The sequence below is a fragment of the Sprattus sprattus genome (assembly GCF_963457725.1).
Source record: "Sprattus sprattus genome assembly, chromosome: 2".
NCBI lineage: Eukaryota > Metazoa > Chordata > Actinopteri > Clupeiformes > Clupeidae > Sprattus > Sprattus sprattus.
Window position 1 is genome coordinate 53160423 of NC_137921.1, and position 17500 is coordinate 53177922.

The window sequence follows — 17500 nt, forward strand, 5'->3', positions numbered from 1 at the left end:
TGTGTGTGATTGCATTAGAGAACATTTGTGTGCATTTGTATATTTGCTTGAGTGTGTGTTTGAAAGAGTGAAATGGCTGCAAATGATCTCCAAGTTCAAGTTAAAGAAACACCTTGCCCTTTTTTTCCATGTCCGTTCTCTGTTCTGAAATGGGGAGAGAGCAAGAAGAAACACGAGAGAAAAAGGATTCATAAGAACAGAAAAAGGAAAGCAGTCCAAGAGAGGAAAAAGGATGAAAGAGAAAAAAATAAAAGAGGGGATATGTTGCTGATGTGGAAGTGTACAGTTTGGGCCGGGGAAGTATTTTTTTTTTCTCCAACTGAAACTCAAAGACTCTCAAACTCTGTGGGCCAGTTGGCGCTGCGCTCAAGAGAACAACACTGCACGGTTGGCATGGCGACAGCAAGCCTGCTCTCTCCAGGCTTGGCCTCAGTGCACCACAAGCCTGAGAAGGAAAAAGAGGAGGAGGAAGAGAAAAGAAAAGGGGAAGAGATATAGAGGAAAGAAAGAAAGAGGGAGGCAGAGAAAAAAGGACTCAGAGAGCTGGAATCAGACTTAAGACTTGTTGAACCGATTAGCAGTCCCCGAAACTTTCACCTAATGCCCTACTCCACTTAAACCTGACATGTTTGGAAGTGAGTGTGTGTGTTTGTGTGTATGTATAGTTGTTGTGTGTTTGTTGTGATACGTCTCTGGAGACCTTTTCACACTTTCAGATTCGAGGATCTCACACAGATGCGAGTGTGTCCGCAGCATATTTGTCACCGAAGCTGTTACTGGTGTGTCAACATCAGGATTAGAGACTGACCCTGTCGTCCAACCAAATACCAGTAACGCTCGGTGTGGACAGATTTAAGATTAAAATATTTACTTGGGCCAAGTTTCTGTCTTACATCCTGTCTCTCCCCTCACTTTCTGTCTCTCTTACGCTTCTGTACTACAGAGATAATAAATTATCTCTTTTTATATGCTGGTACAAAGATGAACACCAATGACAAAGACAAAAAGGAAAGCAATGGAGGAAGGGAGTGGGGGCGGAAAAAAAGAAAAAGGGTAGAAAATGGTAGGGGATAGACGTTGGGTGGCCCTCTCTTCCCCGTTGCTCGTAAAACTTGGAGGTGTCTCAGGCAGACAGTCTGACATGACACCGTCTAACCCCTTCACGGAAGACTGTGAAATGGGTCTGACGCCCCTGGCTGTGTGAAGGGCCTCCCAGACATGCCAAGGCCGTGTGGAACACTCATCAATGCTGACACCATCCAGTGTGGTCAGCCCCCTTCCAGAGGAGAACTGCTTCTTTTTTCTCCCAATCAAACAGTGGGGATTCTGATTGGCCTTGTGTCGTGCATTAAGCTGAATAACAAATGGATCTATTTTAAGAGACGGAAAAACTGGCCTCAGTTCCTTTGGTGAATAGGGCTGTTTGTTTGGATTCTGGAGAAGCCCGGAGAAAAAGAGCACCTTATACGGCGAGGTGATGATGTCACGCCCGCGGCACGGCAGCCGGTTAGGGTCTGGTCCACCCACCGCCGGTTGCTCTCTCACCGCAGATTCCTGAGGCCAAGGAGATGCAGTGGAGGAAAACGGCTGGGGTTATTTTTAGAAAGAGGGGCACTGTGCAATATTACAATTCAATATTCCTCACAGGCTGGAAATCATTAGAGTGGGATATTAAAAAGGTGTGTGTGAGGGGGGGGGGCTCGGGGAGAGGGGGAGAGGGGGGTAGGAAGAAGGCAAAGAACCGGGCAGAGAGGCGAAATGTTTTAGGGGGCTTCTCGTAACTCCTGACATGCACGGGCAGTAAACGAGGTATGGACACAACTGACAGGAGGAGGCCGAGAGAACAGAGAGTGTGAGAAGAGGGGAGCAGGAAGGGGAGAGAGAGATTGAAGGGGTGGCAGGGAGTGAAAAAAGGAGAGACAGAGAGAGGGAGAGAGAGTGACAGAGAGGGAGAGGGAGAGTCCTCCGCAGCTCCAGCGCACACCCCTGGTAAACGACTGACAGAAGGAGAAACAGGGAGTGAGAAAGAGGAACAGAGAAGATGAGAGAAAGGACGAGATATAGAGGGAATGAGAGAAACAGAGAGAGGTGGAGAGAGTGACAGAAAGGGAGGGAGGGAGGGAGGGAGGGAGGGAGAGTCCCCTGCAGCTTCTCTGTACACCGCTGGTAAAAGTGCTTCCACCGGCGCGCGCTGTGAGGAGAGCACAGCCAAAAAAGGCAAGAAAGTGCCACAGAGGGCTGACTCTCCGCTGCGCTTTCAACGGCTGCCAAACTATTCCTGTAAAAGCTGGCTTTTGGTGCATACTCGCATGTCGGACATAGCAGGAATAATGAAAGGGAGAACAGAGGCAGAGGAAGAGAAGCAAAAGAGCCTCGACAAACAAAGAACCTTCTAGAATATAGCAGAGCGGTAGACATGACGTGCCATCTTTTGAAAGGGTTCCTGGTTCCCTAAGCTTCCTGTCATGAACTTTTTTCTATCCTAAAGTCTCTCTATCCTGTTAATTCCCCCATAGGACATGTCATATATTTCTTTGTACGTTAAAGATGCATGTGTCAGAGAGAACTATGTCCGACACAGTCCTGATATGGGGGGAGCTTTTTTTCCACTGGGAACATTCATGTGTTATCAGTTGTATCATATACTGGGAGGGGGACTGCAAGGGTTTCCCCCGGTCTGATTTTAAAACTGCAAGTGAGAGAGCAAGAGAAATAGAGAAAGCGAGAGGGAGGGAGAGAGAGAGTGGGAAAGAGAGAGAAAACGGTCTCATTAGTCAGCATCTGGAGACAATTAGGGCCAAGCTGACGGCAAGTGGAGCCCCACTGACAGAGCCAGCAGGCGTTTCCCTCCCCGGCCCCTCGCGGAGCGCGGCTCTCGCTGTTCCTCCTGACAAAGAGCCCACAGGCTGTCCTCGCTGCCTCCTCCTATACGCCAAGAAGACGGCGAGAACTGACGATGGAACCTGATGGAACAGACGCAGCTCACACCTTTGTAGTCTTTTTCTTTTTAGATCTGCTGTATTGCCCTCCTGTGATCATTCTTTAAACTCTGACACATGTAGGTCACCTGTGCTGTGCTGTGCGTCTGCGTCTGCGTCTGCGTCTGCGTCTGCGGCTGCGTCTGCGTCTGCGGCTGCGGCTGCGTCTGCCACTGAGTGGCCTGCTGAACAGGTTGCTGCGCTGACGGGAATCAAATGTACCCTTTCAGTACGGATGAATTACGCCATGCATCAAAGTGCGCTGTTCGCACAAAATGAAAGCCAGCGTCTCTTTCCCACATATCTAGGGCTGGTTCATATGAAGCAACACAATAGGTGTGAGGGTGTTTTTCTACCATTATCCTTTTCTCAGAAGTCATTACAGAAGGGTATTACACCTGCCCCAGAACATTCCCCTAAACTCCACGTCTTCCACAGTCCCTCCCTGTCTGAAAGATAGCTCTCTGGAATTTGATTTTGCGGGCCTCGAAATCCTGAGGTTCCGAAATGCATTTTACGAGCCCTCTGGCACGCATAAAAGCTGTCCCCTAATATTTGAGTTGACCAGACAGGGGGGCGGAGGGGCTGGGAATATAACTTGGTGCGTACACAAGACTGGAACATTTACTTCATAAATTTCACCCTGACCAGAGGGAGAGGAGTCGGGGTTGGGGTGGAGGTGGGGGTGGTTGGGGAGCAAGATGTGAAAGAGAGATCTAGTTTCTCATGGACACAAACTCTTGCTTATATTCAGAAACATTCTCTCTCCCTCCCTCCTTCTCTTTCTCTCTTTCACATACACACACACACACACACACACACACACACACACACACACACACACACACACACACACAACACACACACACACACCACACACATACACACACACACACACACACACACACACACACACACACACACACACACACACACACACATACACATACACACACACACATACAGACACACACACACACACACATCCTCAAGACTCTCCCCTCATACTGCGTAAACATAATGTCATTTTCATGGTTACGCCCCGTGTGGACGTGATCTCGGCAGGAGTCGCTCGTTTTGCTCACGCCCGCCCGCCCGCCCGCCCGCCCGGAGGAAGCGGAGGACGACCTCGGCGGTCAGCCATCGTTCAGTGACAAAACACAATACTTCATCACCATCCACCGCCCACGCAAACTCAAACTCAGCATGTTCAGCTACACACACCAACAGTGTGGGAGATCGCAAGCAAGTGCTGCAGAGCCAAACAGGGTTCTAGTTACCAATCTGGAATGCTGAATCGAGGGCCCTATTGGAAACTGCTGTCCGTTGGCTCCACACTGGGTCTCCAGAGAGAGGGCCGTGGGCCTCCTGGACCGCCCGTGCTGAGTTGTGTAATTCTGTCCTTTTAATAGGAAGTGATTAATAGTCTGTGAGGAAAGCCCCACCCCAGTGAATTTTCCTCCTATCGCTTTTACGGACACGGGTTTCTGTGGTTTTGGTCGGCGGGAAGAGGCCAGCTTGGACCCAAAACCGCTGGGACATTCCCGAGATTTAATTGCATTTCTTGTCACGACTGCATCCTCAATTATGTTATCATCAGCTCCTTTTCTGTTTGTGTCTTACTTTCACCACAGTACCTTGTACTTGTAAGTCTGTCTGGTTAAAATCAGATTGTCCTAACTTTAGCCAAGTGGTGTAATGGAGGTGGTGTTTAAAGTTAAGAGCTGGTTAGAGCTCACTATTTCAGCGAGGCTCATCCATCACGAGTGGGGTTTTAGCACGGGAGGGCTTCAGTCTGTGGCCGCACTGGTGGTCTGAGTTTTTGCGTCATGTGAAGTGAATGCAGCCCACTCGAGCTGAGAGCCAGCGACCCCAGCAGCCCCTGACGCTGCCCTTGTGAAAGCTCTCTCTCAGGGGTCAGTGCACTGCCAAGTATCCCCACCCATGCATCCACCCATCCACCCATCCATCCACCCACTCACCCACCCACCAACCTCTCTCTCTCTCATTCTCTCTTTCTTTCTTCCCCAAAGTCCATCCATATCAAGGGGAAGTGGGCTTGGGTGGAAACGCAGACCTCCCTCTCTCTCTCTCTCTCTCTCTCTCTCTCTCTCTCTCTCTCTCTCTCTCTCTCTCCCTCTCTCGCTCTCTTTTTCTCTCCCTTCCTCTCTGCCGCTCGTCTGGGCCTTCTTTCTGTTGTTTGATGTGATGTTGACAGTTCGAGGTTTTAAACACGTTTAAGGGGCCTCCCTGATAGTGTATCAGTCCCTCCTCTACCCGCCAGCCATCGACAGCCAGTGCAACTATTTCCTCTCCTGAGGCGGTCTCTGGCAAGGTTGACATACACACACACACACACAAACACACCCACACACACACTGATAGATAAGCTCTTGGATACACACACGCACATACACACAGATAGGCAAACGCCCAGACACAATGCACACACACAAAAAATCACAGCCACATGTGCCATAGTGTCCATGAGCTCACTGCACCTCGACCCCCCAACCTGGAAGCAGAGAGAGGGCAGTGGACCCTGGGCTAGCTGCTGGCGGAGGCAGGCCTGTTGAGGCCTGTCACTCCAGCCTCTGTGTGCGGCTCAACACTCACTCCCACACTCCCAAATAACACACCCAGGACGCCTTAGTCAGTGTCACGGCAACTCTCTCCAGGAACCTCGCTGGAGCCAAAAGCACAGCATCCCAAACCCAAATAAGGTGCTAGTTGAATGGGAGCTTTCAGTGAAGCATTTGTGTGTGAGTGAAGGAGAGATAGAGTATGTGTGTGTGTGTATGTTGGGGGGAGGTTGGGTGGGAGAACAGCATGTTTTCTGGACAGAAACCGCCGATCTTCCGTCTCTCCCTCTCTCCATCTCTCTTTCTCTCTCCCTCTCTCTCTCTCTGTGGTGTTATCTGTTGTCTGCAGTGGCAGTGCGCTCTCCCTGCCACAGGATGTGGAGTGTTAGCGGGGCAGGCGAGGTATGTGCTGATTGCAGGCTTGCGGGAAGAGCCGACCCGCGGGGGGATGTGAGTTAGACACCGGGCTGTTTGGGACATCATCTCCTCTCCACAGCTACTGAGCTCTCGGCATGACTCAGGGACTGCGTCTTCTTTTTTCTGATGTCACGTAATTAGAAAGAGGAGAGGAATTTGGAGACGCACTTGAGGGAGTGTTTGAGATGAAAAGGTTGTGTGTGCAGAAAGGAAGGAGAAAATGATTAACACCGGGTTCAATGATACATGTCAATCACTGTCAGTCCGTGCAAATTAAAGATGGCAAAGAGAGTGCCAGAGTGTTATTTGTAGCCTGTGATGAAGCTACAGTTGATAAGCGGAGTCTTAATCGTTCTTTGCCTTATTTGTTTGTTGTTGTCTTTATCTCTACAGAAACGCAGAGCAGCTGAAGCAGCTTCGTGAACAGATCTTATTGGAGCAGCAAGAAGCAGCCAATTGGCAGCAGCAGCTGGAACAGGAAGTCCCGCCGCCCCCTCTGGAGCCACAGCTGCCACAGCAGTCGCAGGAAAGACCGCCTCCTTCTCCTCCTCTCCCTCCTCCTCCCTCCTTCCAGGAGCTGGAGGTCAACGCCATGCAGACCAGCACGTTTAACTACGCCCGGCCCAAGCAGTTCATCGCCGCCCAGAGCCCTGGGGGCAGCAGCAGTGGCGGCGGCGGCGGGGGTCCCCTGGGGGGCTACGCCACGCAGTCCTCCAACTCCTCGGGCTCCAGCCTGCCTTCTCCGCTCTCGCCGCCCAGCTCCCACAAGCCCTTCGGCCGCGTGGCGCTACCCCCCTTCCAGCCGCCGGGCCTGGCCAAAGCAGGGAGCGTGGAGTCTCCCACCTCACCGTCCTTCCCCCCGCCGCCTCCGCCCTTCCTGAGCAGCAGCGGCGGCAGCAGTGTGTCCTCGCCTTCGGGCGCGCAGGACTTCCCCCCGCCGCCACCGCCGCCTCCTCCGCCCATCTCCGCCAGCCCCACCTACTCAGACAGGTCCTCCCCCTTCACCTCCACCCCGCAGTCGCCCGCCAACTTCCTGGTGTCTGTCCTGCCCACCACACCCTCCACCCCGCCCATCAACTCCATGGGTCTGCCCAAAGGCAATGGCGTAGTGTGAGTACCCAAAATCCATTGCTTTGCATTAAGTTTTATAGACTTTTATGTCTCAATACTAGACACCTCGTGACCTGGAATATTTCTTAACTCAAGCGTAAGTTTGTTCACTTGTTCACTAACGAGTTTCTTGCCTATCACTGTGTCCTTATAAGGTTAGTAAAGACCCAGCTAATGTAATTCAGGACACTTTCAGTCAGATTTACATACCAAACAACCCCCATGCTTGGAGTGCAGCCGTGTTACCTCCTCATCTTTTTTCCAGTATTGACTGGACTTTGTAATCCTCTCTGATAGTAAACTGTGCTTAGAGAGTGAAATTATAAGAGGCCGTTTAGAGCCTCCACCCTCTAGCCTCCGCCCTCCGGCCTTCAGGCACCCTGGGCCTCTGGTGCAGCTGCCGCTCTGGCTCTGTGTGGAAGATGACATGTTTACATTCTTACCAGGCATGTTTATGGAAGGGAAAACTCCAAAGTGCGCTTCAGGACCGGGCCCTGAGAGAGAGAGAGAGAGAGCTGTGTGTGTGTGTGTGTGTGTGTGTGTGTGTGTGTGTGTGCGTGTGTGTGTGTGGGTGTGTGTGAGAGTGTGTTCAAAACAAAGCATCATCTGAATGCTGTACACTGTTCCTTTTCAATTATCACGTCAAACGCAGCGTTTGTATGAAACCATGGACCACAGTGAAGACAAATAAACATTTAGGGTCAGATTTTTGAAGGCTTAAGGCAACATGATCATGCACACACACAGATGCAGATAAGTACTCATAAATAGATACATGGCAATGCAACCTCCAAACACAAACACACACACACACACACAGACATACACACACACACACACACACACACACACACACACACACACACACACACACACACACACACACAGAAAATTGTAATCGTCTTGCATTTGGACAAATAATCATCCCGAATATTTCATTCCACTCCTGGCCCAGCAGATTAAACACTGAAGGATCACATGATTTTATGTCAGCTTCGGGTGCTTAGATTGGCGATAGCGATCTTTAGAACACTGGAGAAAATCCTGGCTCTGTTCTTCATGATGAAGAGCCAATAGAAAGCACACACTCTTGCACAGAGAAGGATGGGGAACGACCGAGTAAGAGAGAAAGAGAATAGAGAGAGGGGGAGAATGAGAGAGAGGTAGGGATACACACATGCCCCTTCAAGGCCATCGATCGTTCTCCTCCACCTCTCCCTGCCCTCTATCGCTCCCTCTCTCTCTGCCCATCCCTCTCTCTCTCTCTCTCCTTCTCTCTTTCTCTCTATCTCTCTCTGCCCTTCTGGCATTCCAAGCCGAGGGGGAGCGTGATGAAGAGAAGCAGTGCAGAATTCCACAGCCGATAAGGAAGGAAGGAGAGAAACACACACATGAGCTGAGACACAAACACACACATCTCTGTGTGCTATGAACGTATAGGCCCTGTCTATACCTATGCATGCCCTCCTCACTGAGATCAAGAGCATCCTTCCTTGTTTTTGAGCAAGCTTGAGTGTCTCTGTTTATTCTCGGTTCATGGAGGCACAAGCAAAATTATACACATCAATATACCATAGGATTAGTAGCAAAGGGGCCTAGTCTGTGCGTGAGTGCGCCATATGTATTTATGTGTGTTCTCGGTGTGTGTGTGTCTGGCTGTGTGTAGGCGATGTGGCTGGTGCACAGGGTGTATTTACACAGGATTTCTGAGGGACAGGCAAACATTTGCTCTGTGGTGGCTGGGTGACAGACGAGCAACCCCCGCCTGGCCGACTGGGGGAGGAGGGGGGAGTGTGGGGGTGAGAGGGTTGGGGGGGGGGGGGGGTTGCAGGGAGCTGTGGCTGAGCTTCAGAATACGGCTCTGTGATGTAGTACCAGGGCATCAGAGATGATCGCCAACACAGGCTATACAAGACAGACTGCACCTATACGTACAGTTACAGATGTTTTATTGGATGCTCAGAAGCACAGCGCAGTCTGACTCAAAGGTGATAGCTGCCACTGGAAATGGAAAACTAAAAGCAGAATTAACCAAGCCACCTGCAGGGTTAGCCAGCACTGATGTACCCATGAGGCATTAAGGGGCAGAGAAATGTAGCACCATGTCACCTTCTTCCCCTCTCTTGCTTTATATCACACACTTACGTACACACACACTCACACAAACACGCAGCCTGTAATTAAGTTTACATATACACATGACATTACACCAGAGCCTCATGAGATCATCCCTGAAAGTATGCAGTCATCCAGTAATTCCTCCCATGTATTCATACTTATCGAGTAAACCGTCTCCCTCTAGTATTCAGAGACACGGGTGGTGTTTAGGCTAAAGGACGAGTGGATCGGTTGGTGGAGGAATATCAGTGTGCTTTCTCACCTCACTCTTTCATTCTCTTCGTTTCTTCGATCCCTCTCTCTTTCCCCTTCTCCTCTCTTCTTTTCATTCTGTCTCTCCCCCTCTCCCTCTCTCTCTCTCCCTCTCTCTTTCTCTTCTCCCTTTTGCAGGGCCTTCACGCGCAAGCCAAGCAGAAACACACCGAATCGCATCGCCACAGACAATGAGATCCAAGGGTCCAAGGATGCCGTTATCCAGGACCTGGAGAGGAAACTTCGCTTCAAAGAGGAGCGCATGAGCAATGGACAGCAGGTGTGTGTGTGTGTGTGTGTTTGTCTGTGTATGGGTGTGGTGTGTACTCATAGGAGTGTGTGTGGTTTTGGTTCACTAGGGAATGAGGGTGTTCAGTAACATGTCATTAACACTGATTAACTGACTATCTCTCTTGACCAATACCATACAACCCTTTCATATCCTTTAGCTTCTCATAGATTCAAGGAGCCTGTTTGCCTTCAACGTGGCTCAGCTTAGCACTGAGCCTGTTTGACTTCAACATGGCTCAGCTTAGCATTGGTATAACATACACCGACTTTGTTTGGCGTTCTTTGGGTTAGACCACCCTAGACTTAACTTCACTGTTGATTTCAAGAGCACCCACACATGGCGTAAGATGAAAATCATGTAAGCAGTTAAAGGCACCCAGTGCAACTTTCGAGGCTTAAAAATAAACATTCAATTTCTAGTCTTTTTTACACGTAGTAAGTTTCAATAACTCCATACGATTACATATCGACATTCAAGGAGCAAAGATAAGATCTTGTTGTGTGGTGTGAACTGATAGAAAATCGATAACAACAACAATCGCCGCCATTTTCTTTATTTTTTGTTACCTACAATAAATAAAGCAGGATTCCAGTCAATGGAAAAATGGCCTCTCCCCACCGGCGATTGTTGTTGTTTACGATTTTCTATCAGTTCTCACCACACAACGACGTTTCATCTTTGCTCCTTGAATGTCGATATGTAATGGTATGGAGTTATTGAAACTTACTACGTGTAAAAAAGACTAGAAATTGAATGTTTATTTTTCATTGAATGTTTACATAAAGTTGCACTGGGTGCCTTTAAAACTTCATCATTTTGTTACACAGTGTAAAATTATGTGTCGAGTGTTTAGTTCAAATTCATCTTTTTGTATGGTATGGTAACTTTATTGCTAATTTCAGTTAATGAGTGTGCATACGTTTGTGTGTTGTGAGAGATAAAGGCACAGGGCCACACAGATAGACAGAGAGAAAGAGAGCGTGTGTGTGTTTATGCGTGTATGTTTGGTAGAGACAGATACAGATAGACAGAGAGTGAGTGTGTGTTTATGTGGGTATGTGTGGGAGAGACAGAAAGGCCGAAAGTGATTGTGTGTTCATGTGTGTATGTTTGGTAGAGACAGATACAGGTAGACAGAGAGTGAGTGAGTGAGTGAGTGAGTGAGTGAGTGAGTGCGTGAGTGTGTGTGTGTGTGTGTGTGTGTGTGTGTGTGTGTATGTGCATGTGTGCCTAACTCACACTAACCTACACTGACCCATTAAACCCTGCTTTCAGAGGTTAACTTATGAGGAGAAGATGGCTCGCAGGCTGCTGGGAGTAGACAACGCTGCCACTGTTTTAAATGTACAGGAGCAAGAGGAGGAGCCAGCTACACAGGTACACACACATCCAAACTTACAAACCAAAAGCGTACACACACACACACACACACACACACACACACACACACACACACACACACACACACACACACACACACACACACACACACACACACACACACACACACGCACACACGCACACACACACACACACATACAAACTCTCTCACTCAAATACACACATTCTCACATATGCCCACAAACTCATAAACCCAGACACACTCACATACACACACATGGACAGACAGACACACGCACACACACACATTCTCACACATATTCCCAGAAACAAAACAATGTCTGAAAAGAGAGGAGTTCTGTTCAGACTTTCATTCACTGCATTGTTCTTTCAGTCAGCCTTTTTTTTTAGTCCAGACTAATATGGTGAACTATGACACTCAGTGGAATAGTTCTACCTTGTTTTTCCACTGGCCTGTTACACTTTCAACACACCATTGATTTTACACAGTCGCCAACTATGAATACATTCAGCTGTATAGAGTTGTGTTATCATTAAGAACAATGTCCAATTTACCAATTTTGCCAGGTGCTTAAACTCACAGTGATAAGTCAAATAGTGTACAGACAGCGTGACTATATAGCGTAGCTGGAAAAGCACATGAGAAACACCTATATAATGCAAAGGTTCCTGGCACCTCCGCTGGTTCCCATCAGTAAGTCTAAGACTTTGTTTGTTATAATCAGTCTATTCTACAGGCCCAGGGCGTTGTGTTATGCCTGGTGTTCCTTTAACAGCAGTTCTCGTAGGCTGCTTAAGACATGCATGGCTGCATCTGCCTCGGGCTCAGATGCTTGGAGCTTGTCAGTGAATGATGCACGGCTCTGTTCTGTCAGATACGAGTGTTTGATTGTGGTTTTCATGGTTAAGATGATGTTAGGTCATATAGGGACGTGGCAAAATGGTCAGTATGAGCTGGTTTGGCCCACACGCAGGTAAGTGCTCAGACTATGTGTGCACATGTAACTGATGACTTACACACAAACACACACACACACACACACACACACACACACACACACACACACACACACACAGACACACACACACACACACACACATTAACACTTGCACATGTGGTGTGTAATTTGAGCACAGGATGTGACATCATCAGGCCGAGACTACACATCCCTGTTCTCTTATCTCCTTACAGGAAAGCAGCTCCACTGAGTCAGAGTCTGTGCCTCAAAAGGTTATTTAAAGCCCATTTCTAAGTCACCCCACCTCCCTGTCTCTCTGTCCGTCTGTCTGTCTCTCACTCTCATTACTGCACATCTCTATAACTCTCTTTTCTTTCTCTCTTTCTCTCTCTCTGTCTCTCTGTCTGTCTCTCTCTCTGTCTCTATCTCTCTCTCTCTGTCTCACTCCCTTTCTGTCTCTGTCTCTCTCTCTCTCTGTCTCTCTCTCGCTCTGTCTCTCTCTCGCTCTCTCTGTCTGTCTCTGTGGCCTTGTCCCCCACGTGTGGTTATTCTCTCTGCCTGAGCCAATCAACAAAGCCACACTGAGTGTATGATTGGAGTGTGTTTCACGTTATCCGATCCTCACGGGGCTTCTGGGGAGTTCACCGCATTAATGAGGTCTCTCTGGATAAGTACTGCGGATCTGCGGTCCTGATGCGGTTATAGTGGGGTAATGATGGTAACGATCAGTGGATACAGGGTTGTTGATTTTCAGAGGGGTCACCTTCAGTAACAGCCATTGATGGGTGACACAAACGAAAGCCCAGTAAATGGATTGCGTCAGTTTATTGGATTTCAAAAGATGATAACACATTTTGTTTTACTGCATGTTGAATCTCTCTAAGCTATTTTTAATCCATCAAATTCATGATTTGATACTATGCCTGGTTTGAATAATTTGAGTAGTGTCGTAATCTGGGCTTTTTTTCACCTCACCTGTCAATGGTCTGTCTTTCTGCAAATGTTGATTAGTCACTGTCAGCGGTTTTGATCAGGTATTGGATCACGCATGTATCGCCCCATCTAGAAACAGACGAAAATCAACATGGTTCATTTCCACCTGAACTATGGGAATTGCAGGCTCCGTCATTGTCAGATTGTAAATATGCTATGTGTTGAATGTCTGCAAATAGCTGTGGCCATATGTGGATTTTGAGCGTGTGTGTATGCATGTGTGTGTCTATGTCTGTGTGTGTGTGTGTGTGTGTGTGTGCAAAAACACATTCTTGCAGCTGTGTTTTAGGCCTGTAATTATCTCTATGATGTGTCATCAGCACACACCAGTCTCCAGATGTTCCTTCTGTCTGTGAGGAAAGGAAGGCAGAGGGGTGGCAAGAGGTGGATAGAGGGAGACAAAGAAGAGATAGAGAGAGAGAAAGAGAGAGAAGTGGGGAAGGATAAGTGACAGAAAAACAGAAACAGACTGAAAAGAAATTTGGAAAAAGTAAAGAGAATGTTCGAGGAGTAACAAGCTTCTTTGTAGTAGGAGAGGGAGCTTGTGGACAATTCAGTGGAAGAGGGAAGGGAAGGGAAGGGCCAGAGTGAGTCAATATGTGTGAAACAAATTTCATCACCACAAGAGTATTGCGTGTCTATGTCTTTGTGTGTGTGTATGTCTTTGTGTGTGTGTGTGTATTTGTGTGTGTGTGTTTTCAGATCACTTCTCACCTATCCATTTCCGGACTGTTGGTTTTCTTTGACACTACATCAGCCATCAGGCCCCTCTCACTGACCTCTCACCTGCCTTCCCCTTTCACCTGTCTACTTGCAGGAGTACAAGGTGTCCAGCTTCGAGCAGCGCCTGATAAGCGAGATCGAGTTCCGTCTGGAGCGCTCGCCTGTGGAGGAGTCTGACGATGATGTCCAACACGACGAGGACGCGCCTGGCGAGTGTGTCGCGCCCTTCCTCGACCAGAAGCTCAAGCACTACAAAGTGTTCGAGGGCATGCCCGTCACCTTCTCCTGCAAGGTCATCGGTGACCCCAAGCCAAAGGTGAGAGTTCAAAAGTGACTCATTCCTGAGTCAGTCAGAGCAGCTGGGTGGCTTATCACTAATCGAAAAATCAAGCCAATTCCAATGTGCCTTTTGTAAATAGTGTGATATGATGTCATGCTGCTGCCATTTAATCATTCTGTCATTATGCGCCTGTCATTTAGGCATTGATGTGGAGAGTGTTATGGTTACAGCTTGGTAGAGACACACATTTGGCCTGAAAATCTAGCTTGGTGGGTTTAACGGTTTTGTGTGTTTTTGAGATAGCATAAAAGCTGATTTACAGCGCAACTTTTTTTAATGGTGTGGAGACAATGTTTTATGAGACGGAGAGAAAGAGAGAGAGAGAGAGAATGCAGGGATGGAAAGACAGACAAAAAGAGATATTGAGAAACAGAGAAATACATACTGAGTAGGAGAGGGTGGGGGAGAGTTAAAGACAGATAGAGAGATAGATATACAAAGTAAATGAGTTAGGCATGAATGTGTGTCCAAAGGAAAATGTGTGTGTGTGTGTGTGTGTGTGTGTGTGTGTTTGTGTATGTGTTCGTATGTGTGTGTGTGTGTGTGTGTACATGTGGGTACTCTGTGGTGAAAGCCCAGCCATATATGGAAGCCAGTCCTTTGCTACCAGAACCTCCATGATGAACGAGTGATGACAGGGCCATGATGAATGAAGGGAACTGAACGAGAAAAGGCGATAGAGAGAGAGAGAGAGAGAGAGAGAGAGGGGAAGGAGGGACGAAGGGTGGTTGTGTAACATGCTTGTAATTTGCACTGATCGAGGAGGGTTACCTAATAGTGATAGTTCCTTGTGTGCGTGTGTTGATGTGTGTGTTTTTATCAGTTTATTCTTGTTGAATTTGGATGTGTGTGTGTGTGTGTGTGTGTGTGTGTGTGTGTGTGTTTGTGTGTGCGTGTGTGTGTAGATCTACTGGTTCAAGGATGGTAAACAGATCTCAAAGCGGAGCGAGCATTATCGCATCAGCCGTGACGCAGACGGCACCTGCTCTCTACACACTGCCTCGGCCTCACTGGACGACGACGGCAACTACACCATCATGGCCGGCAACCCAGCAGTAAGACACACACACTCACACACACACACACACACACACACACTCACACACACATACAGTACCAGTCAGAGGTTTGGACACACCTTCTAATATTTTGAGAAGTGTTTTCTTTACTTTTATTATTTTCTACATTGTAAATTTATACTGAAGACATTTAAACTATGAAAGAACACATATGAAATGATGTTCTAAACAAAAAAAAGTGTTATCTACCATGTAGAAAACTTCTCCAAAAATGAGAAGGTGTGTCCAAACTTTTGACTGGTACTGTACATACTGATTAGCAAACCCTTGTCACCAAGGTACTCATTTGTCCTCTAACACAACACACACACACACACACACACACACACACACACACACACACACACACACACACACACACACACACACACACACACACACACACACAAGCAAATGCACATACACTGATACGCTGATAAGCTTACCATGGCAACTCAGGTAGAGTGGGGCTCTAATACACACACGGAAAAACACACTCACACTCACATACACATACACACTTAGGTGTGGTTAGTACCCACTTTTGAGAGAGCAGTGTGCTTGGAACTCCTACCCAAGTGAGAGGAGTCCAATAAGTCCAGCCTGAGAGGGAGAGCCAGTAGCCTTAGAAGACAGGAAACTACTCAGGTTCTGAGAACAGTTCAAGACTTCAGGAGTTCATAAATAGATATTTGGTGATGTGTGTGTGTAGAAATATGCACACACACACACACACATAAACACACACAAATTATGTAAGGTGTTGATCAGTATCCCTTGTTTTCCCATCCATCTCCTTATCTCTACTTTCCTCCCTTTCTGTCTCACGCTCCCTCTACCTCCCTCTCATCTTCCTTTCTTCCCCTCTCTCACTCTCTTTCTGTTCCTCTTTCACTCCATCTCTGTTTCTGTCTCTACCTCTGTTTCTGCCTTTCACTCTCTCTCTCTCCCTCTCTCCCTCTCTCTCTCTCCCTCTCTCCCTCCCTCCCCCCCCTCTCTCACCCTCCCCTCTCTTTCTCAGGGAAGGATTAGCTGCACTGGCAGGATGATGGTGCAGGCGGTGAACCAGAGAGGCAGGAGCCAGCGCTCCACACCCGGACACATTCGCAGGTAAGGGCAAGTCGCCCCGGCTCCACTGCGGCGGGCCACATCAAACCCCCGGCACCAGAGGAATCCAGGCCCTTTGTTCTCTATGCCCTAATGTGAACACTTCTCATTCATCATCTGTGTAGCCCGAGCCAACATTAACACAGGTTTCATTTGAGAGACTCAGTCACACAGGTTAAGACTAATCAGCCTCAAAGATGGGAAGGGAATTGGCAAAGCCACATGGGCGGACCTCTCCATGTTGAATGATGTCTGGGTTCACCCAATCTTAGATCTTACACTAATGTGTTCTTCAATTTGAAGGAAACATTGAAAGCGTTTGGCATCTTAATCACGAATCATTGGCATCGTGAGCCTTGAAAAGTGTTGAGGGATTAAGGTTTTGCGAGGTGTTTTGTGGTTCTGTGAGGGTGTGTCCTGTCTTTGACACCTGTATGGTTGTACTTTAGAGAAGCACCAAGCTTTGGCACATACTGGTACAATTTGGCAGAGAAATGTGTTGTAAAATCATTTGCAGTGCACTCCTGAACTTTAGCAAGCTTTGGCGTGAGTGTATGCGTGTGTGGCTTTGTGTGTTTGGTGTGTGTGTGTGTGAGTGTGTGTGGTTTTTTTTCTTATTATTTTTTTACTGGGCGAGGTCTCATTGAAGGTATGAGTGAGCTGGAACATGATATCACTTGTTAGGTTGCTTCAGATCTTCGCGGCGGAGTCTAATGGTTTTTGGAGCTTTTCAGTGTGTCTCCAACGCAGGCTTTCATAAAGCCATATAACGCACACATCTTCATTACACACATACTCACACACAAACACACTAATGTAGGCAGACATATATACATACACCCCACAGCTACCCACACACACACAAACACTGCAATGTAGGCAGAAATACATACACCCCACCACCACCCACGCACACATCGAAAAAACGGACCTTAAAAGCAAATAATGTATATGTGAATAACATTGTAAACATGTAAAACCGATGACCACATACACATATACCCACCCCCACACTCACATGCACACAATCTCTGTGCAACCCGATACTTTTCGAGGAACTCCCTGATCTGATAAGGCGTTCTATCTTCTTTGTTTGAGGGACACTTTAAAAGATCTCTATCTGCCCTTCTCTCTCTTTATCCCTCTCTCTCTCTCTCTCTCTCCATCATCTCCTTCTCCTCCTCCTCTCTCATAGCTGGGGTATGTTTT

The 17500-nt window shown here is 47.9% G+C and overlaps 1 protein-coding gene across 8 annotated transcripts in view; it reads left to right on the plus strand.

The window, feature by feature from the left end:
* The window catches only part of palld (palladin, cytoskeletal associated protein), a 100395-nt gene that overhangs the window by 73765 nt on the left and 9130 nt on the right, over positions 1-17500 (plus strand). For 5 of the 8 annotated variants that reach the window (XM_080832515.1, XM_080832518.1, XM_080832517.1 and 2 more), the window contains 7 exons: positions 6371-7087; positions 9596-9737; positions 11025-11126; positions 12304-12342; positions 13881-14102; positions 15032-15181; positions 16206-16294. In XM_080832515.1, the coding sequence (XP_080688641.1) occupies positions 6371-7087; positions 9596-9737; positions 11025-11126; positions 12304-12342; positions 13881-14102; positions 15032-15181; positions 16206-16294 (1461 nt within the window). The remainder of the gene's footprint in view (positions 1-6370; positions 7088-9595; positions 9738-11024; positions 11127-12303; positions 12343-13880; positions 14103-15031; positions 15182-16205; positions 16295-17500) is intronic. The other 3 variants (XM_080832519.1, XM_080832520.1, XM_080832521.1) reach the window with 2 other exon arrangements.